Source organism: Ictalurus punctatus, chromosome 9 (assembly GCF_001660625.3).
Source record: "Ictalurus punctatus breed USDA103 chromosome 9, Coco_2.0, whole genome shotgun sequence".
NCBI classification, from domain to species: Eukaryota; Metazoa; Chordata; class Actinopteri; order Siluriformes; family Ictaluridae; genus Ictalurus; species Ictalurus punctatus.
The window spans coordinates 5145001-5168821 of record NC_030424.2 but is presented as its reverse complement, the minus strand read 5'-3'; the positions used below and the strand labels follow the sequence as shown (position 1 = coordinate 5168821).

At 37.7% G+C, this 23821-nt stretch overlaps 1 protein-coding gene across 3 annotated transcripts in view; it reads right to left on the bottom strand.

Annotated features, from left to right (window-relative positions):
- The window catches only part of prox1a (prospero homeobox 1a), a 38565-nt gene that overhangs the window by 11880 nt on the left and 2864 nt on the right, over nucleotides 1-23821 (bottom strand). For 2 of the 3 annotated variants that reach the window (XM_053682698.1, XM_053682699.1), the window contains exons 2-4: nucleotides 22400-23821; nucleotides 18818-18926; nucleotides 13601-13795 (exon numbers count right to left, since the gene is read on the bottom strand). The exon at nucleotides 22400-23821 is cut by the window's right edge and continues 361 nt beyond it. In XM_053682698.1, the coding sequence (XP_053538673.1) occupies nucleotides 13601-13795; nucleotides 18818-18926; nucleotides 22400-23821 (1726 nt within the window). Of the gene's footprint in view, nucleotides 1-4983; nucleotides 7087-13600; nucleotides 13796-18817; nucleotides 18927-22399 lie in introns of those variants that run through there. The other variant, XM_053682700.1, reaches the window with a different exon arrangement.

Below are 23821 nucleotides of genomic sequence, written 5' to 3'. Positions count from 1 at the left end.
TCACCTCCTCGCCTCTCACAGATCAGCTGTTGTGCTTTTGTTATAGCTATTGTGTGGAATAAGCCTGTGACCTCTCTGCTGTACTGTTGAATTGTGCACCAGGCAAGTTCACATTCGTATTTTATACTCCCTCTTTATGACCAAGAGTCACCTGAATTTAAAAGCAAAATACATTAGGTGCGGGTTAAACAGGTCACAGTCAAGGTCTCAGAGAATTGTAGTTAATTGTCCCTAACAGGGACTACAGACCACATTGTACCCTGTGTATTACTCATGCGGTCTGACCCACTGTTTTTATCCATGTTATTTTTCACTCTCCTTTTCATTATTAGCTTGACTGCTCTAGTACAACTAAAGAACTCACTTGGCTGTTGCAGATATATGAAATCTGGGTGTTTACAGCATGGAAAACAGCCACCAATGCCTGTCCTTCTGTCTGATCACCTCTTTGGCAGTACAAAGATATCGGTTTTGCAGCTGCCACTGATAAGAGTGCACAGAGGCCACCTTATGAAAAGCAGTGTATTCTGTCACTGCTCCGCTGAGAAATGCAAGATGAGAAGCTGGGGGAGGGGTCTGGGACAAAGTACTGCAGGGGGGTTGAGATGGGTGGCCCCAGCACTTCAACCATGTTTTCATTCACCTTCCAAGTATGCTTGGTCTCTCTAAACAAACCCCGCCTTCCAAAGTACCCAGGTTTACTGGGTAAATATTGATTGATGAGTGACTTAACTCCGAATAACTGTCACACAAACCAAGGACTGCATAATCAGGGGAGAGGAGAGAGGCGTAATGTAGATAATGATATTCGATAGTGTTTTATTCTGAGCCAGCGGTCCAGATGAGGACCTAATCAGTTAAATCAACACCCACTAAAGGTTAGAATGGATACATTAAGATCTCCCTGGCTAGTATTTGCATGTATTACCTTTATTCTTTCCTTTCTTCTTTCTCACTCATGTCCCCATGTTCCCTGAGTTTTTTCCATTTTTTTTTTTCTCAATGGTTTACTGACTGGGATTAATTATTAAAGGAGATGAGCCTGTTTTCTCTTTCAGGGTTACTCTGACTGGATAGTTCCTACGAACTCAGTGTTTCTCACCACTTAGACACAGTTTTCAAGTTGGAGTAAATTGTGATAAATTAATATAATCTTCAGTAGTTGTCTATCTGGAATGAAGCACACCATGCAATTTATTTCAGTGTTCTCAAACTGAACTAATAACATGAAAAATAAAACCACTGTAGCTTCTTGTCCATAGACAAGTCAGTCAACAGCTCTTTTTTTCAAAATGTTCCCAGTTACGTACAGTATATTTAATAATATGAGACGTATCTTTTAGTTTGCAAACAATATTGTGTTTCCAATGCCCCTTGCTACCACAAAAATGTTTCTATAAATATTAGAAAGAGAGCCTTCCGGCTTGTTAATTTGTGTAATGTACATATTCTTGAAACTAGAACCGTAAAAATAATATTGAAATTATTATAATTTTCCTTAATAATAAAATCAGGATTATTTATCCAAATTATTCAGTCAATTTAAGCTAGAAAAAGATTTAAATACTTTATTTATTTATTTATTTATTTATTTATTACAAAACATTGCATTATATAGTTGAGGCCAAATGTTTACAAACACATAACCTAAAGATACAATACTGTACATCTAGATAGAATGTAAATGTGGCTGTATTTAGAGCCAGTGCCTTTTTGCCCTTGATACCATGGGAATATCCAAGCAACTCCGGAGCAACAAGTCTGGAGCAACAACTGAGCATTTGTACAAATATAAAAATAAATAAAGTTTCAACTGACCCCCAAGAACACAACAGGGGAACTGGTACAGGAGTTGGAGGCATCGGGTAAAAGGTTATGATAAGACGTATGTACAGTACATTCACCATTAAGAGGTTCCTACATCACCATGGCTTGAACGGGTGTCATGCAAGGAAGAAACCCCTACTCTAAGACCAGCACAAAAAATACAGGCAGAAAAGGTTGCAGGTGATCGCCAGCCTTTTGGACGAGTGTTCTCCAGTCAGATGAAACCAAAATTTGTTTGGCCATAATAATCAGTGCTATCTATGGAGGAAAAAAGTGTGAGGCTTTTAATCCAAAGAACACCATCCCAACATGATGATGCCAAGGGATTGGTGCACATCAGAAAACAGATTGCAAGCAACACCTCAAGACATCAGTCAGATAGTTAAAACATGGTCACAACTGGCTCTTCAAGCAGGACAATGACCATAGCATACCCCAAAGTAGTAAGAAAATGCCTTAATGTGAAGGTATTGGAGTGGCCATCACAAAGCCCTGACCTGACGGAAGGTTACTCCAAGTGTTTGATTTGAAGTTAAGCAATTAAAAGGCAATGCCACCAATACTAACAAAGTGTATGTAAACTTTTGACCCATTGAAAATCTGATAAATGGAATAAAAGCTGAATTAAATCTGTCTTTTAGCTATTATTTTGAAATGACCACTTGAAATAACATACACACTCTAAATTGACTTAACACAGGAAATGTACTGTAACATGAAATGTGTGGAGTTGTGAAATATTGAATTTGAATGTCTTTAGCATAGGTGTATGTAAACGTTTGGCCTCAACTGTATGTTGAATCATAGTGTCTGCTTGTCAGAACGAATACTCAATGAATGTTGAATATAAACACAATTAGACACATTTATAGAATCAACTAATTTAGTCGTGCTTCAAAAGTCCATGTCGGAATTTGTATAGGAACAATATGGGCGGCTGAGTAATTTCAAGAGTGAAGAGGTCAACGGCGAACATATACGCTTTGTCTCAGGGTCTAGGGTAGATGGATAAAAGTTATGTCTCTCACATGGTTGGCCTTGAGTCTAGTAACAATGTCCTCATTAGATGGAAACAGTGTGCTATATCCCATGAACATTCCTAGCTTAAATGATAGCATGCATGATGCTATCCCTTAAAATAAAAAAGACATGGGGGTAAGTGGAGGAAGAAAGTGGGGATAATGAGGATGGACCAAGAAGCAACAAGAGGAAAGAAACCGTTTAAAATTGGCTCTTCTTGTCTGGCAGATGGAGATATCGATCTAAAACAAACTAACGTAAGAACTGAAGTGAAGGAAGGACAGAGAAATTGAGAGAGAGAGAGAAACAACACTGGTGTATACATAAGTGTAAGCATTGTGTCTCAGTCAAATTTATGCCAAAACACACCTCTAACTTTCCAAAGCTTGCAAGCCCTGTTTATGATATCACAGGTCCCTTTATGACAAGCTCAGTTCATGGCAGCCAGCATTTAAAATTGAGAGCCAACTCAAGTAAGTAGACACACTTCAGGGCAAGAGGAATATGGCTGCAAAAAGGCTGATCTATGCTGGCCCATTGAGCTGAGCCCAATATTACTCTTACTGGAAGGCTGCGGTTTTAAGCATGTGCATTTTTGTGTCGGAAGCCTTTGCAAATATGGGCGTGAACAGAATATGACATCATCCATCAAAACTTTCGCTACTTCTCACACAAGTTGTTTTTATAATCTTTCAAAGCTGTGTTGTAAAGTACAGGATAGATCGATACTGCTAAAATTAGCGCTTCCATTTTTTTTTTTTAGCTAAAAAGGTCACGCAGTGATGTCGCGATCATCTATCGGCCACACGTCTTCACGTGATACGTGATACCTGCGTGGTCAGAGTTCACCAAATTTGAACTTTCATCACAGAGCTTACTAAGAAAACTCTACACATGAGCTTGCGTTTCAGGTCTGCTGTTTTCGGATGCGTTTGAATGGAAGTCAGTGGAGCACTAAAGCCTTAAACAAAATACCTTAACACTTAAAGAAAATGATGCTGCATATATGATGCAGTAAAGATGCAGTACAGTTCTCTAAATCAGATTAACCAGAACACAGCAAGATAACATGTTATACTATATGGGATAGTACAGTATAAGAGGTACTATGAGAGGGGATCACAAAACCCCAGTAAAAAAAAAACTTTCTCAAAAAGATCTGGAAAATTTGAACAACTTCTCAAACAAAAGACTAATTTTCATTTAAAGAATGAAATATGCCAATAACTGAGCTATATGACCAGAGATAGATGTGGTGCATGACCTGCAATGTAAATAGGCACAATGCATTTTTTTACTAAGCTGACACTTCTTAGATACCCCAAGAATGAAGTCTGTACCTGATATATTTCCTAGATATAGATATCCGATCAGCCATAACATTATTAGGCCACCTGCCTAATATTGTGTAGGTCCCCCTTGTGCCAACAAAACAGCTCTGACCTGTCGAAGGCATGGACTCCACAAGACCTCTGAAGGTGTTGTGGTATCTGGCACCATTCCTCCATGGTCCAGTTGTGATGCTCACTTGTCCGTTGTAGGCGCTTTTGGCGATGGACAGGGGTCAGCATGGGTACGCTGACTGGTCTGCGGGTACGCAGCCCCATGTGTAGCAAGCTGTGATACACTATGCGTTCTGAAACCTTTCTATCATAGCCAGGATGAACATTTTCAGCAATTTGTGCTATAATAGCTCTTCTGAGGCATCGGACCAGATGAGATAGCCTTCGCTCCCCACGTGCATCAATGAGATTTGAGTGCCCATGACCCTGTCTCCAGTTCACCGGTTGTCCTTCCTTGCACCACTTTTGGTAGGTACTAACCACTGCATAGCTGGAACACCCCAGGAGACCTGCCCTGTTGGAGGTGCCCTGACCCAGTCATACAGCCATCATTTGGCCCTTGTCAAAGTCGCGCAGATCCTTATGTTTGCCCATTTTTCTCGCTTGCAATACATCAACTTCAAGAAGTGACCTGCTGCAAAATATATTCCACCCCTTGAGAGGTGCCATTGTAACCAGATATCAATGTTATTCACGTCACCTGTCAGTAGTTTTAATGTTATGGCTGATCAGTGTGTATATACATTAAACTTGTTTATACTAACAATAACATGAATACCCACAAATAAACATGTATAAATAAGTCTGTTTTATTGTCAGTTACAACATTATTCCTGCACACCGAATGAAGAAAATAAAATAGCTTCGTTTTCTAATTGTGCTGCATTAAATGTGGTAGCATTTTTGTGTTCATACACATTAAAAGTACCCCATGTGACAGACACAGCGGTAGCTTTCTATGCTTATCCTTTTTAGCCAGTTCCAGAACAAGGATAAATGGTAAATGGTGCACTTATATCCAAAGCACTTTACACTGTGTCTCATTCACCCATTCACACACACTCACACACCAATGGTAGCAGAGCTGCCATGCAAGGCACTAACTTGCCATCAGGAGCAACTCGGGGTTCAGTGTCTTGCCCAAGGACAGTTCAGTATGTGGAGTCACATGGGCCAGGAATCGAACCACCAACCTTACAATTAGTGGACAACCGGCTCAGTGTAAAAGTAATAGTTCAGTGGTTAGGACTTTGGACCTCTGATTGAAAGGTCATGAATTCAAATACCAGCAATGCCAAGCTGCCACTGCTGGGCCCTTGAGCAAGGCTGTTAACCCACAATTTCTCAGTTGTATAATTTTTTTTTTGATAATTGTAAGTTGCTCTGGATAAGAATGTCTGCCAAATGCCATAAATGTAAATGTAATTAAGGCGACTGCAATAGGTCACACCAGGAAGAGGACAAGAGGATCTACTGACATGATGAAAGAAACAAAAGAGGATCATGAAGAGCAGGGAGAGCTGTTGCTGATGTGGAATAATTTATATTTTTTGTGGTAGTAACATAGGACTGATCAAAATCTCATACATATATGTGCTTTGAAATAGTGTACAGGTTTTCTGAAAAAGGAATATTCATCTATTGTAATGTGAGACTTGTGTGCATCTGCTATCGGGATACAGCTAAAAAGTCTTTTTTTTTAATATAGGCTCAAAGAACACAGACAGAAAGAAAGAGACTGAGGGAAACAGACCCTTCTGTGCACACTTCAGACTAGTTTGGAGGCAGGAAGGAGAGGGGGATTTGGGGAAAACCAAGTGTATACTCAACAGGCTTTGACAGAAGAGCCTTGAGGTAATTTCTAGGTGAAAAACTAGACCTTCCCAAGACCTGCCTGGAAAATGTCTCCTTATTCCATTGGGGCCTTAGGACCCCACCGCACTTAGAGCTCTTGAATAGAGCTTGTGATGTGATACAGCAAGTGTGAAATCTGTTCCTGAGAATCAGAGACCTCAGCTGTCTGGCCTGAAAACACCAGTTTGACTAACAAAGCTGAACTATGCAGCAAAATTAAAAAGTTTTATGACAATCTTTTCTCAATCAAAAACATACACACAGTGTACTGTATATACATACACATAATCTATATTCACACACACATGCGTTCGGAAAGTATTCAGACCCTTTCAGTTTTGGCATACTTTATTGTTATAGGTTTCATTTTAAATTGATAACATTTACTTTTTTGCCCATTAATCTACACACAATTTGCCAAAAGGACAAAATGAAAACAAGTTTATAGAAATTTTTGCAAAATTATTGCAAATTAAAAACTCTCATTTAGATAATTATTCAGACCCTTAATTCAGGACTTGTCGATTGTAGAAGCATGTCTGGTAGCAATTACAGCTTCAAATATTCTTGGGTAAGTCTCTACAAGCATTGCACAACTGGAATTGGCAATTTCTCCCATTTTTCCTCGTAGATCCTCTCCAGCTCAATCATATTGGATGTGCAGTGACTTCAGGTCTCTATATAATGTTCTGTGGGGTTCAATCTGTACTTTGCCTGGGCCACTTAAGGACATTAGGGACTTGTGCCAAAGCCACTCTAGTGCTGTATTGGCTATGAGCTTCAGTTCGTTGTTGTGCTGAAAGGTGAACCTTCACCCCAGTCTGAGTTCATTCGCACTCTGGAGCAAGTTTACGTCAAGGATCTCTCTTTATGTGGCTGCATTCATCATTCCCTCACTTTTGACCAGTGAGAAGTAGAATGGCCATTGGATTCTTGGTCACTTTCCTGACCAAGGCCCTTCTAGCTCAGTTTCTGGACCCTGGGGAGAGTACTGGTGGTTCCAACCTTCTTCTATTTCACAATGATGCAGCCTACTGTGCTCCTGAGAACATTCAAAGCATTAGAAAGGGTTTATACCCTTGCCCAGATTTGGACATATACAAAGTTATGTCCAAATGTATTTTTTCTTTTGCTTGTTCTTAAATATTGATCAACATTGTTAAATATCCCCAATAAATATTTGTCAATATATTTCAGTTTTCGATATAGGAAAATCAAAAACTGAAAAATGCTGCTTGCATAAGTATTAAACCCACCCAGATTCTGGAAGCTCCAAATGAAAGATATTGTCTTAACGAGGACACAGTTGACTTATAATTGTCCTTCACCACTGAAATATTAAAACAGCTCCCATTTTCTGAACAAAAAACACCTCAGTTGAACTGTCATTGAAGAGACGGTCAGTCTGAAATTAAGGAGTGAAAATGAGGACTAGGAGCATTCAAAGGAGGTTAAAGATACGGTGATAGAATTTAGGAATAAGGTTTAAAATTCTATCAAAGAGGTTGGACAGCCTGTAAATCCAAGAAATCCAAGTGCCTAAATCACACCAATCCATGTGGCAAAATGTGTTATGTTCTGAGAGCAGGCATAATTCTAAAAGAAGGTTTGGCACACTAACAAGACAGCTTATCATCCAAATAACACCATACCCACAGTGAAGCATGGTGCTGGCAGCATTATGCTCTGGGGCTGCTTCTCTTCAGCAGGGACTGGGGCTCTAGTCAAGATCATCTAGTCAAGGAATCATGGATAGATCCAAATGCCAATCTATTTTGGCATGAAACCAAAGAAAACAATTCCAAAAACAAAAGAAAAATGTCACCTTCCAGCATGATCCAAGTCAAGAAAGAATGGCTTCAGAAGAATAAGTTCATCAGAAATATTCCAGTCAGAGACCAAATCCAAATCCTTTTGAAAACCTGTGGAATGACTTGAAGAGGGCTGTACACAGGCGATCCCCTTACAATCTGATAGATCTGGAGTATTTTTTCATATTTCTTTTGTTTGTAAAAAAAAAAAAATATGGTAAAAATATGATTTTATTTTGTAGCTCAGTATTTAGGTGTGGCTACTGGAGCAAGCCACTGATGAACAAAAAAGGAGCTTGGTGCCAAATACCACAGCACACCTTCAGAGGTCTTGTGGAGTCCATGCCTCGAAGGGTCAGAGCTGTTTTGGCAGTGCAAGGGGGATCTGCACAATATTACGCAGGTGGTTTTAATGTTATGGCTGATCTGTGTATATATGTATATATTGGGTCTTTAAAATTTTGCATTACCATTAGTACCATCAATGCATTCTTATGTAGGTTTGGGCCATATTTTGGTGAACTTAAAATGAAAACTTTTGTTAATAAGCAAGTGTGTACAATCCAGAAAGACAAGCTGTTTATCTGTCTGAGTAGCAGTTACATCTGTAGTTACATCTCAGGTCTGAAAACCAATGTGAGCAATTTCTGTATTAACTTCTCACTACATGTGCCTAATTAAATTCTGTAGGAACCACTAAAAGTGGCACTAAATATAAAATTTTGTGAAATAAAAGATTAAATTACTGAACATGTCCCGAAAACCTGAATTGAAGCATTAGATAAGGTAATTCAGACCCTACCTCACCAAACAGGCTACACAACTACTAGTCCAGACTCTTGTCATATCAAAACTGTACTACTGCAATGCACTACTGTCGGGCCTCCCAGCCAGCTCTATCATACCCCTTCAGATGATTCAGAATGCAGCAGCACACCTCGTCTTCAACCAGCCCAAGAGAACCCATGTCACACCCCTCTTCATCTCCCTCCTTTGACTTCCTGTAGCTGCCCATATCAAATTCAAGGCCTCAACACTCACGTACAAGACCTTATCAGGAACAGCACCCTCCTACCTCAACTCTCTCCTGAAGGCTTATGTTCCCTCACGCAATCTACAATCGATTAGCGACCGATGCTTAGTGGCTCAAGGTCCCTTTCCAGAACCTGTTCCTCAGTGGTGGAATGAATTTCCAACCTCAATCCGGACCGCAGAATCTCTCACTATCTTCAAAAAACAGCTACAGACCCACCTCTTCCGTGAACACCTAACCAACCCTTAAAATGCCAACCCCCACATTATCCTAAAAAACAAACAAACAAAAACCCTACTCTGTGCACTTTGCTTTTCTAGAACTCAATTAAAGATCTTGTATGGTAGCACTACCTGTACTGTTCTCTGCTTGATATATCGCTTTGCTTGTATTTCCTCATTTGTAAGTCGCTTTGGATAAAAGCGTCTGCTAAATGAATAAATGTAAATGTAAATGTAATTAACAAAGCATGTTTCTGGTCATTCCTTCTTGAGGACTGCACCAATAGTCATTAAAAGTTTGTGGAAGAAGAAAGGAAGAGCAGAAAGAGGATGGGAAATTATTTGAAGAGGGTGAAAGAGACAAGGAACAGGTCCAGTGACTAAAAAAATCTTCTGATAAACGACACAGCAGACACTGACAAACTAAATAAAGCTCAGACAGGTTTTAGGAAAGTGGAACTTTGCAAGTGATGACTTGCTGTGAGACTGTTGGTAAATTAGGAGAGAGAAAAAAAACGTTCTTTTGAACTACACTGGAAGTGTGTGTGACATCTCAGCTGCAACGATATAAACACAACGCTCACTTGTCAGGCAAGTCCATCTTTCTTTGTTTGATTTGCATTAAAGATAAAAAAAAAAATTTCCCTGGGTGAAAAAAGAAAAGCCAATCAGTGGTCTATGATACAGACCTGCTTGCACACCTGCTCAGCCTGCTCTCACTATGCAAATCAGTTTCTCCCTCACTTCAGCTCCTCTTGCAACAGCAGTGTTATTCACAGGACCATGCATTTTCTTCTCCAGCCATGCAAATCTCACATTCATGTATGTAAATAGGGAATGCCTCCCCTACATATGTTCCTGTTTGCAAAGCCTTAACAAGCATATGACTTATATAGCTGCAATTTAAATAAAATTTGACTTTGACCTGCTAACTGAAATAGGATGTATGTGGGGGACGAGGGTCAGTTTTTGTTATCAGTCAGATAAATGATGTAAGCATAGAGTTAATTATTTGGTTGTGAATGGCATGCCAAAATTAGCTCTGGTACTGTAAGTAATTTCTAATAAAATCTATGTAAATATATTTAACTATGGGATGTGATGAATATGGAGGACTGAAAATATGAATAAAAAAAAGTATATTCATCAGTAAATACATAACTAAATTCTTTGATACTTTGTTAAATAAACAAACAAATAAGCAGTCTGCTTAATTTAATAGTTTATATTATGTATTCATTTACTGCTTTATTTAAGTGTTTATTAAAGGGTTTCATGCTTTAAAATACAATTATCAGGTGGGTTTCCTTTAGGATGTTGTTCTGATTGGACAGCAGGGCTGCATGCTGGAAGCAATCTTATTGGACAGTACAACACAAAGAGGATTATTATTATTATTATTATTATTATTATTATTATTGTTATTATTATTATTTTATTCTATTGAGGAAAGACATGGTAGGGTGGCAAAATGAGTAGTGTTGCTACTTCACAGCTCTAAGGCCCCCTGTACGATCCTGAGATCAGGTCCTTGTTTGTGTGGCGTTTCGCCTGTTTTCAGTGTTCATGTGTTTCCTTCAGGTCCTATAATTTCTTCCACTATCTAAAAACATGCTTATAGGTGGACTGGCTATTATAAATTGCCACTAGGTGTGAATGAAGTATTCTATCCAAAGTGTATTGTGCCAATTATTCCCAGCATGGCCTGAATGAACGAATGAATCAACAGATTTGAAGAAAGAGAAGGTTAGCCCTACATTATTTATGAAAATAATCTTGCTAACAACAACCTTAATCACACAATAATGAATGATGCTGTACTGTAAGGTGGCTAAACTACATAATCTAACTCTTGTAGCCTCAGTGTGTTTCAGCTGAAAGTGGTCTAAGGACACTTTCTGCTGCAGTTTCTATATGTTCTGATATATTACTGATGGTAAGTAATCATAATTACATTTATAGATGTCTTGGTTTGCACCAGGTTAGGTATTTTCCTTGTTAATTTCTGATAAAATGACGCTTCAGCTTTGTTACTGAAAATGCTGGAATTAAATCTTAATTTACTTGGATGCCACCTAGTACGATACTCGGGATTTAAGTCACATATCTGCTATATTGCAGCCAAATACTCATGTAAAAACAACACAGGAAAAAAGACTTACTTCACTTTCAACTGAAACATGAAGGTCTACAAAAGTCGCAAGAGTAAGATTAATAAAATTAGTCCAAGTCTGTCAGTACATTTGAATAAGACTTCTGTGTGTTGTACTGTACGCTGGCTCCCAGCATGTTGGCTTGCTCCCAGCATGTTGGCTTGTCAGAACACCTCATCCTAAAGGCTCCCCATCCTATATTTGCATGTTAAAGTATGAAATCCTTATATAATAAATCCTATATAAATCTCTAAATATATTTATCAATAAATCCGTCAGTATATCTAACAATATGCCCTGTGATGGGTTGGAACCCTGTCCAGGGTTTCCCCTGCCTTGTGCCCGGAGTCCCCTGGGATGGGCTCCGGGCTCCCCCGAACCTGTGTAGGATAAGCGGTACAGAAAATGGATGGATGGATATCTAACAAAAAATCAATCAATAGTTCATTAAATAACCCATAATAATAACAATAATAATAATTCATAAATAAATGTCTAAATAAATTATATTTATGTGACTCTTAAAAATAATTATAGAAGTTATGTGTTTATTAATTACTTTAATGACAGATTTTTTATCAGATTTATTTATTTATTATTTATTTAATGCAGGATATACTTATTAATTTATTGGTGCATATAATTTAAATAATAATAAATAATACCAATAAATCACATTCAAAGACAACCCCTAGACAGAGCTGTGTACTAGCACACTAATGCTCATGAAGCTAACATACAGTATATCAAAAATCTCTTTTAATAACATTTAATCAAATATGAATCACAATTGATTGAAAGACGTAGGGCTTCTCCACTTCTGGAAAAAAAAATAAGGACCTGGCTGGTTCAATTAATTTTCCTCAGGAGGGAGGAAAATGGCAGGAGAGGGAATCTTTTACATACATAAGCATCTAAAAGATGGTCCACAAAATACTAATGTGGTGCAGACTGAGGAATTGTGTGTCTTGTTTTCATGGTCATGGGAGGAAATAAAAATAAGATGTCTGCTGTACTCTACACATAAGTCAACCTTTTCTTATTCTCATCCAGTTGCTATTTTTGTGGTCATAAATGAAGGTGAATGCACTGACAAGAGTGGAGCATGCACAACAGGGATGTCATATCCGAAATCGGCCACTTTGGACCAAAACTGGCCTACTCTAAGCACAAGTGCAAGGCCAAAATGTTTTAAGTGCTGCCTGTACCATTTCTTACAACTAGGTTTTGTGGGTATTCACTATTATGGTCATACCATTACAGTGTAGGCTATTTCACCCAACTGCAAAGAAAATATATAACTGACAGATATTTTATAGACTACATCTCAAAGTGGTTCTCAAAGTGGGGTCTGGGGTCCGTGAAGCATAGCCGAGAGGTCTGTGATTTTTCTTTTTATTACAGTGGTGGAAATTACAATCTATTATTATCATCAGGATTATATATATATATATATATATATATATATATATATATATATATATATATATATATATATATATATATATATATATATATATTATTGGGTTCTTAAGGTTATTAGACTGTTTGACTGGTTACTAGAATTGAATGCGTTAAATCCTAAAATCAATCTGTCAGTGGAAAGAAGGGCTAGAAAGCTCTAATCAAAATATTATGTTACAAAATATTACGTTACACATTTAAATAATGTTCATGGTACACAGTAAATCTGTACTGAGGGGGTCCATGTGATTTCTTTTAGCATTAAATGGGTCCCTGGTTGCAAAACGTTTGCGAATCTCTGATCTGCATAACAAATGAAGACTCTGTTGTGGCCACTAAGTATGAATAGGAAAGCTTGATGCATCATTAATCACAGATTATCCCATATTTAATTAAATCAATAAAATGTCTAACCAAACTAAATAAATAAATGGATATAATTAAGTAAATAAATGAATCGATACTAACCAACACTGTACTTTTTTTTCTTTTTGTGGTGCAATCAATACAGTAGCTAAATGTACTGGCTTACAACATACACTAAAAGTCATAGTTGTTTGTTATTGTTTGTTACTGATAAAATAATTCCATCAGTTGTTTGGTTAGTAGTTAGATGAATTGGCCTATATATCTTGAAATGTGGTGGCATTATTAACAGGTAAACATGAAAATAATTTATTTCCTAGCCTTAAAACATCATTCTAACATTTCAATCATATACCCAAAGTGCAGAGATTTTCAAATCCTCTCTTCAACTAATATTTCAGTGTTTTAATTTTGACAATATTGAGAGAAATATCGTCAGACATCTTGCCACACATAAATGCCATTCACTAAGGACACATACACATGTACTGTAATGCACAGAGCTTACCTCAAAGTCATTGGCCTTGTTATAGTGCATGTTGAGAGCACGATAGAGCTCACAGTCTCGACTGACCGTTAGTTCATCTGCACCAGTCACCCCATCATTTATGGCCTGCCGAGCAAACTTCTCCATCTGGATGTAGTAGAACTCACGGAAGTTGCTAAACCACTTGATCAGCTGAGAGGTGATGCAGCGGTTGAACTTTGCAGAGAAAACAGAGACATTCGATTTGACAATTTATTGCAAGACTATTTGGTCATAATACAGACGTACATATTCATGGAAAGTTTTTACTAATACTAATACTTGCACATATTTCAATAATTCATTGAATTAAATAAGAAATGCAGTTCAACCAGTGTCATCAAGATATTCGATGCTACAAAAATGCTTTCTTATTGACCCTGAGGATGACGGGTAAGCAAACATGTCCTCGTTTGTGGCAGAGTGCTCAGGGTTTTAGAGGCAGAATTTCATGACTGGTACAGATGTTTGCACAAATGGAAACAACTTAAGTGGATGATATCATAATTGTTTAAAATGAATGAAACTGGAAACAGGAAATTAAATTAAAACCTTACACGTTATTTGTGATACATTTCATTTTTTATGCAAAAGAATGACAGTTCGGAGTTTTTGGTAATGAAATAGCATAATGAAATAGAAATGCCTTTATTTCAAGTCCAGTGACATTAATGTGCAATGACTAGCCATGTGTGAATATTGCAGAATTTCCCTGAACAACCTGTATGATACGCATAAGTGTACTTTATGAGCACAGATACACCGAAACACAGACAGGTTCTGTAGGCTAAAGTGCACTTATGGGTATAATACAGGTCAGCATTGCTGTGTAAAAGCTGATGGTATCACCAAGTTAAATATATGAGATGTAAAATGTTTGGTAATCGTTACGCCCTCAGTTACCTTTCACTACATACCCCTCCCAGAGTATTAACTAACAAGTAGAACTCAATGCCACTGACATCGACAGGATACCTCTGCCACCAACAGGTCTAGTCCAACTTGCTAATAACTTATATGCCTCAAATACCCCCAAAATATACTCTAAACAAAAGAAAGCTATTGAAGAAAAACTATTTCAGACAATTAACCTCACTGTGATCTTTCCAAAATGAAAAGATACAAACATTCAACCACCCTTTCTTGAAATATCTCAGAGGGCTCGGATGGACAGGCAGGCAGGCAGACAGACAGACAGACAGACAGACAGATAGACGCATGGATACACGAACATACCGAAAACATAATGCCTTGACATTGTGCTTGGATGTTGTTTCCTTTAAACGATGGTTGAGACGTAAAATGATAAAGAAGAGAGAAAAAGAGTAAGGATCATGGTCTGAGGGAATAGCTGTAGGAGAGAAAAGAAAACTACCTTGTGTGTGGGCTGAAGTAATTTGCCTTCATACTCTCACATATAAGATAACGCACTAAATGAGAGGTCATAATGTAGTAATCAGGTAAGAAGAAAAGACACAAGCCACAGCCTCCACAAAAGTTCCACAGACAAGATGTTTCAAAAATAATTATCCACAAAATAATTAAGTCAAGTTCAAACATGTCCTTAATATGTTCAACAAGATATATATATATATATATATATATATATATATATATATATATATATATATGCAAACAGACATATATGATGTCTGACTATAATAATAATAATAATAATAATAACATAGTGCATCTGTTTTACAATATAAAAAGAACACCACAAAATTACTGTTTTTTTTTTTTTCTCCAAAATTTGGTTCTTTTCACTGTTATGCTCAAAAGCTTGCAGAGGAGCAAAAGTGAGGTTTCTAGAGCGACCAGGGGATGACTTGAAGGGGAACACAGAAAACAATGAAATTAGAGGTTCAAAACCCAAAATTCTGGAATGTTACAACTTAGAACATTCAGCACTCAGCACATGTCATCTCCCTGTCGAACAAATAGTCATTGGACAAAAATGGAAATGTAAGTACGGATAAACTTTTTCACTATCTAACTAACCAACCAAAAAGACAGACAGACAAACAAACAAACAAACAAAAACACTCCCATTGGGAGTACAGTTTAAGCACCCCCCAGGGTGCTTAAACTGTACAAAAACAGATATTTCAGAAATGATAGAAATGAAAATGCTTTTAGAAAAATTTTTACCTGCTCTAACTTGACTCAAAAGAAGTTACTGTCTGTGGACTGCTAAGACTAAAACAACTCTTAAAATTTTGTCCTACGTCCTTACGTTTGCGGCCAACAGGGCGGTTTCCAGTGGAGTTTTAAAAAATATTATTGTAATATATTTTAGTAATGTTTGCGTAAGATAAACTGAAGTAAAAAAATTTCTGCCGGGTTTACAAAAGTTTTGGAAATGCAAATTTTTGTTGTATTTGAGTGCACATGTTAATAAATGGCAGTCCCTGGTAAATTACCAGGCACATGCATGGCACAGCTGATTTTATTTTTCACAGCTGATGGAAAAAAAAAAAAGACTTGATATCTGGTATATGCCCATAGGTTTACGGATACCACAGTAGCCTGCACAGATCCCTGACCTCAACCCCACTGAACACCTTTGGGATGAATTAAAAAGCTGACTGCACCCCAGGCCTCTGCATCTGACATCAGTGCCTGACCTCACTAATACTCTTGGGGCTGAAACAGCAAATCCCCACATCCACTTTCCAAAGTCTAGTGGAAAACCATTCCAGAAGAGTGGAGGTGATTATAACAGTACAGGAAAAGGGAGGGGAGGGGGGACCAAATGCAGAATGGGATGTTCAAAAAGCAAATATTGTTGTGATGGTCAGGTGTCCAAAACATTTGGCCATATAGTGTATATCTGTAAATGTTAAATATAAATGCAAATCTTAAAAATATATGTATATGTTAAATCTAAACTTCATGTGGTAATTGCTCTCAGAGTGTGAAAGAGTAGCTTTCCCCTTTGCTATAGCATATGTTTGCAGAAATTGATTTTATTTACTTTCATTTATTTTGCTTTAAAACAAGATCTTGGCAGTCATAGACTGCTTTTAAACCTGCCCAAAAGTGGTATCAGCAGATTTGCTTTTTTACATCCCCAGCCTTGTTCCAAAACTAGCACTGTATTGTTTAAAACGGGCAAATCTGTTTTCACTCTGAGCGTAAGGGTCAGTTAGCATATGAATGAAACATTTAGCATCTACAGTTTTAAATTTAGATTTAACAATTAGATTTATATTTAACATTTATTTTTAACATTTGCATTACCTTATTAAATATATTTATTTATATTTAACATTAACATTTAACATTTATATTCATATTTAAAATTTACATGGAAACTTGTCAGAATGGCCTCAAATGTTCAAAAAAGTCAGACAGAAAAGAGTATTCAACTTTTTACATTTAAGTTCCCTAAATCTGTTCATTCAGGAATTCTCCTATTCGGTTACATCCCTAATATATAACCTACCATTTTCCCTACCCCAGTCTGTTTTTAGTCTAAGTGTGTTTAATGTAGCAAAACTTACTATTACAAATGTTAATGGTTGACCAATTGTGAAACGCAACACTTAAAAAAAAAAAAAGATATTAGTGTTAATCCTTAATTTATGTTTTTAGTTATAATACAGTGGTCACTGCATCAATATTGTGGTCTTTCCATTGTTCCATTATGTATGATTTCTGTGGAAGCTGTAAAATGGATCTATTTCTCCCAGTCATTATTTTCTATTTGGATGCCATCACTCTGCTAAATACAGTTTTTTAATTAGTCATTCCTGCAGCTTTCATGAGTTTATTCCATGTAATTAGTCAGTAATTTATGCACAATTACCTAGCATACATACTTTTTGATCCATAAAACACATGCCACCCATTGTTCCTCATTATTAATTTCGCACACTAAAACTAATTGTTCTCAGCACCCCAATGTTGTTTTAGAATAATTTAACATGTAGTTTATTAAGAAAGGCATGACCTGTAAAAGAAGACAGTGTAATTAGACAACTTCTGTACAAAGATCTTTAAGAGCCACATAATTCTTAAAATAAAAAAAAAAAAAAATAATTCAGTTGGTTACACAAGAGTTACGCACACGTGGTAGAGTTCACCTAAAACAGAGGCAGGTCAAAAACAATGGAATGCCATTTGAGGCCAATATGAAATACAATTAAATATAATATTAAATACATAAATATGGTATGATTCATTAATTAATAGTATCTTCCCTTTAAAGTCAATGAAAAAGGTTTTTTTTCACATGGAAGACATCAAAGAAAAAAAAATGTTAATCTGAGACATTGCATCTTGAGGACTAAAATGTTTATGCATGAAATTGTTTATTAATTTAAAGTGACCTGGAAGCATAGCAGAGGAATGCTTGGTCAGCTTATCCTTCAAAGTATGAGTATATTTTCTTTATAGGAAAGCACACTGAATTAACCAAAACATTATTTTATTCTAATTCCACCACTCAAATTAACAGATTACAAGTGTGATAATGATTTCATGACCCTGATTTAGTATCTCATTGCTTCAATATGTTGTGCACACATCCAAATTAGCAGTGATTACATTTACGGCATTTGGCAGACACCCTTATCCAGAGTGACTTACATTTCTCTAATTTATACAACTGAGCATTTGAGGGTTAAGGGCCTTGCTCAAGGATTTGAACTCACAACCATCCGATCAGTAGTCCAATGTCTTAACCACTGATCCAATGTGATTAATGTGATGATTACAACTACAAGGATAATCCATGCAACAATATATTGGCAATCTACTAGAATCCTGTCAGATGCTTATTTCAATGCTTGCCATCTTCTCATTGATGTTATTATATTAGTCTTTTTTATTATCATATTACATTTGACAGCAAAGGAAAAAATGCTATTTACTTTTGTAGGCCACATTCACATCAACCATTTCAGCCAACATCATCAGTTTATTAATAGGGGTTACAAGTGAGTGAACTGGGATTCATGAAAGGACCATAGCTATTAAATAGCTATTAATACTATTTAATCTCTTTTTTTTTTCTTCGACAGGCTGTGTTTTAAATGAATGCAAGTGAAAGGAAACATGGGCCTTCAGCCTTAGCTCTATAGTATTTACCTACTCGAGGAGATTAAGGCCAGTTATTTTAGTTGGGAGAAAGAAGGAAGAGAGAGTTGACCATCTGTGGCAAAGCTCATGATATGTGGTTAGAGATTCACTCACCTTCACATCGGAGAAGAACATTTTCAGCATGTTGGAGCTGGGATAGCGTGTGTAGAAGAACATCAGCTTTGCCTTCTTCAAGTGGTTGGGAGATAAGCCTTCTTGGATTTGCAGAATTAGTGGTTAAGGAAAGTGCATTAAATGTATATTAACAGACATTTACAATATATGTAAATTAATGTAGAAAGAAATAGACTTTGTGTACTTGACTAGACTATGCCAAACACAAAGATGCCCAACATACAAAAAAAGACAGAAAACAACCTTAATGTGTTCCCAACCAGTTCATTAAGATCCTAAACAGTCCAAAAAGAGTACCAGTCATTATATTCACCATAATGGTCAATACACGCCTGTTTATCTTAATAAAAAACTCTATCTATTTGGAGGTTGCATTGCCTGCCTGTTTCAGATAAATAGGTTGATAAACAGATGGGCATTGTGAGGAGTCCCAGGAGGAGCCATAGCTAACCACAGCTATCTAACCATTACATTTCACTCCTAACAACCAAACAACTCTTTGCCCCCCACAGGCTCTTGGCCCAGCCCGTGTGTCCCCAGCTTTTCCAGCTTTAGCCACATCTGCGATGTAGACTGGCCATGCCATTTCCTTGACAGATTAATGGCTTTATAATTTATCAAAATGAAGATGCATGTGGGGCTAAATCAATGGACCCATGCAAGGTCAATTAAGAGGTTTGATCAGCACAGGCCGACCTCCTCGTGATGTGGAGCGCAGGCACTATTTCATCACCGTGGTGCCTTCAAGTCAGTTTTTGTGGTCGGAATTGCACTTTATCCATTTCACAATACAGATGTAAATTACGGGTGTGAAATTGTACGGAATGGCAGAACGCATTACCTCCACCTATAAAGCCATGAAGAATTCAGTTTGACATTATAAGTAGTTGTATTGACTTAATGCTGTTTGTGTTGCAGGAGCTCTTCAACAATGCCATCAAGCTATTCATGCTGACTGACATACTCCTAGTAAAAGGAGAGGGGAGGAGGTGTTCCGTTCACTAGGCTGATTGAAAAGACTAAAAGAGCACTAGCTTCTCTCTTCTGCCATCTGTCATAATGTATACAACAAAGAATAGCAATGAGTGATTGGGTAACAGGATGAAAGATAGGGAGAGAGAGATAGACAGAGAGAGAGAGTGAAGTCTGAAGGCTTATATAGAAGCATGGCCTTTCAAGTGAAGGCCTCTTCTTAAACCATTTCTTGACAACACAGCAAGGGAAGTAGCAATGCGAGTGAGTGTAAGAATACAAAGTGGCTCGTATTAAGAGTAAAGAGTACTAGGAAACACCCTCATTGGCTTCATCTTAATTATTACTTGTTCCATTCAAATAATGTCCATCTGAAAATGCCCCATAAAGAAGCTTAATTAATCTTCAAGGGTTACCAGATGCAAATGTAATCACCTGTCTTGGTCACGTGCCACGCAGATTTTTTCCCCCAATCTCTACTCACTACATAATCCGAAAAAAACAGGATTATAATCTGAAACAGAGCATTAATATCTTGAACAACTATATCAACAAAAACCTATTTCCTACAAGAAACCTCTTGTCCATACAGCTGCTTCTAGGATACGCAAATATGTGCAGTGACAAAATACCAGGTAAACATTACCCCACTCAGTGTAAAACAAGCCAGGCCACAAGTAAGGTCAGCCAGGAAATAATGCAAACATGAATATGAAGGAGAGTGGGGGGGAAAGGGTGACCGCAGTATATAGACAAATGAGATGCTAGAAAAACAGCAGAGCCATGGATAGTGCACATGGTTAGTCTTTTCTGAATTTGGATTTGGATTCACAGTATTTCATGAAACGGAGACTATAACTGCTGAAATCTGAACCAACTGCCAGGTGTAAGGGGAGAAAACATAGGGATGATAAATCCATAAATTAATGCTAGACATCTGCTCATCAACATGAAAGATTAGACAGCTCAGCCTAGCATTCTATTAAAAGTAAATAAATAAATAAATAAATAAATAAATAGCATGGGTAAACAGAGCCTTTTTAAAAAAAAAAAAAAATGAGTGGAAAAACAGATGATTATTAAGGACGCTTCCCATATTAATAACGAATTTAAAGTAAATTAACAAGTAAATGTTTTTTTAAAAAAATTTTTTTTTAAATCTTTCATATATATTTAACTTTATTATATGAGGTCTGTGCTTTGAGTTAAAAGAAGTAGTAATTATTGTTACAAAAACAGCTGACTTCAACTCTGTCTAGTGCATTAGACATGCAAACTGACTTCAACACTCTCCACCCTTGTTACTTACAAAAGCACCATGTCAGAGCTGTTCTCTTTCTCCATATGCAAATCTTGGAGTGAAAATAAACAAGGCTATTTGTCTTATGATGCAAAGAGGGTGCATGACAAGGAAAATCATTCTGTCCAGGATAAAAACATCAAAGAGATTCAGACAAATGTGTATTTTTTTTAAATTTTTTTTTAACCCTATTGTACAATTATCGAGACATTGTTGTTGAGAGCCTCGCATGCAGGTGCATATGTTTCCTGGAGGGAAAATTCTGTGTAAAGTCTAACTGAGTTAGACTTAGAAAGAAATTAATCTATAATTCATAATTAAAATGTACAGAGTACTCTGTCAACTCTGTTTATTCTTAGACAAAGATAGATAGCCAAAGATTGTTAGACATCTAGCAGATTTTTGGTTAAAAAAAAAAAATGGTTGTGGAGAGGGAAAGGATAAAAGATAAACAGCTACCTGCAAACACCTGTTCACATCTGAAAAAAAAAGAGAAAGATGAAAAGAAAGGACCTGCTGCCAGGCAACAGCTATTAGTGCTGCAAGTGCTTTAGACTATAGCAAGCTCTTCATGATCAGAAAGAATACAACAATTTGCAGATATTCTCTGAAGCACTAGATGTGAATTAAGGGGAAGCACAGTGAAAACAAGGGTTTACAAAATTTCTCTGAAACAAAATGCCCACTCACTGACAGATATATTTTCTCATCTTTCTAAACACAAGATGCTAAGATCTTTTGGCAAAGGATCGCACTTGGCCTTTTTACTTCCTGGCTTTGAAATATGATTTGCTTTGAGCATTATGTACAAAGTCTTGCATGGCCTGTGATGAAAGGGGGTGGGGTATTGTGAGTCTCTCTATGATAATTCGAGAACAGAGAAGATGGGAGGTATGTTTGTCATTGCAAAGCTTTTCAGCACTTTGCCCTATAGTGCACACTTAAAAGCCTCCAACCAGAGAGCTCCATTTTAAAAATCTTTAAGAACATGAATGGACACAGGATTTGAATATACATTGACGTTCTTTAAGACCAATTGCCATTTAATCATTTTTAACCACCCTACATGATATCTGGTATATAATATGCAGGTATTTTTATTGACTTATTTTGAATCCATAAATTCTTTTAGGCAAAACATTTTGTAACCTTCTGAAGCTTGTTTGTACACATTTATCATTTGCATTTGTGACTTGCAAAAATAGTCAAGGAGAACAATTAATTGTAAAACAATAGCAACCGCATAATACATTAATGCGTCAGGGAGTTGATTATTGTGAAAGGATATTGTACTTCCTGAATATGGAGAGATATCAGACATATCTTGGAGGTCCCCACATTCAGACTTGATGAGAGATATTGAAAGGCCTTCAGGGTTTCCTGGATGTGTTGGTGAGATAGAACGATGGAGGCTGAGATGGTTGGATGACATCTTGGTCCGTAAGCTAGTGGTTTCTCTAGACAGGTCCATAGACTCAGGAGAAGACCTGTCCTTGCCTGGATAAGGCCCATTTGGGGCACCTAGAGGGCTTTGGAAAGGATAACCCATAATATGAAGAGGAAAAGGATGTCGGAAGGATGGAGGACTGAAGGCCACAGTTGAGGATAATGGTGATGGGTGAAGACCGGGGTGGTGATTTGCAGGTGTGGGTAGCGATCCAGGCTGGTCAGTAGAGTTCTTTCTCACCACTAGAGGCAGGGCTTCTGTTTGGTCATTTGAGTTGGGCACTCGCATGTTGTTAAACGAATTGAGGGGATTGGGAATAATGACATCACCAAAACACTGTAGACGCTGGTTAGCAGTGTGAAAATGTGGGTTCTCGCGATTCACTAAAAAGCGGTCAGAGGGTGTCTGCACAGTTGGGAAGCCCTGAGGAAGCGGATATGGGGTTTTTGCAAAGACCTTTACCACTGTGTCCACCACCTGGGTCATTGCAGTGTTTAGTTCCTGTTTCAGTGTTTCTGCTAGTTGTTTCCCTTCTGCATGCATGGACATTGATTTATGACCTTTTCCTCGAGAGCCATCACGTTTGGGCTTCTCTCCCTCGGTCATCATGGTTTGCTCACAAATAAGTGCCTGGGCTTGGTCTAAGAAATGTCCTGGATCAAGGACAGACATCTCATTTTCTGAGCGGTTTGTAACAGAGTCAGAGATATGGTTGTCCATTCCATCAGAATGCAGGCTGTCCTCTGAGAGGTTTCCATCTTCATCATTCTCAGAGTCAGTGCTATCATAAATCTGATAGAACTTTTCTTGGAGCTGACGGAGCTGTTTTTGCATGTCCTCTAGCTGTAGTTTGAGATGACGGCGCTCCTCGTGCTTTTGTTCTTTGCGAGCAGAAATGAGTTGCTGGAAACTCTGCTGCTGCTGGGGTAGTTTCTGCTTACGCTTGTTTTCCCTGTAACTCTCTCGAGGGCTTAGGGGTTGAGGTGCCCCATCACGCTCAATCTCACCTATACGGTGCGTGACATTTGGAGAGTGGCTCATCCCACGGATTATGTTCTCCACTCTAGCACGTTTAGCCCTCAGGTGCTCATCTGTCAACCGATCAATGTCAAATTGTGCCATGGAAGGCCTACCGAAAGGGGACAGACACTCCTGAGGGCTGCCGCGTGATGAGGTGCTGCAGGCATCCTCCTGGTGGATCTCTGAGCCTGTCCTGGACAAGCCATTGCTCTGGTAGTCAGATTCATTTGCCCCATTTTTGGTT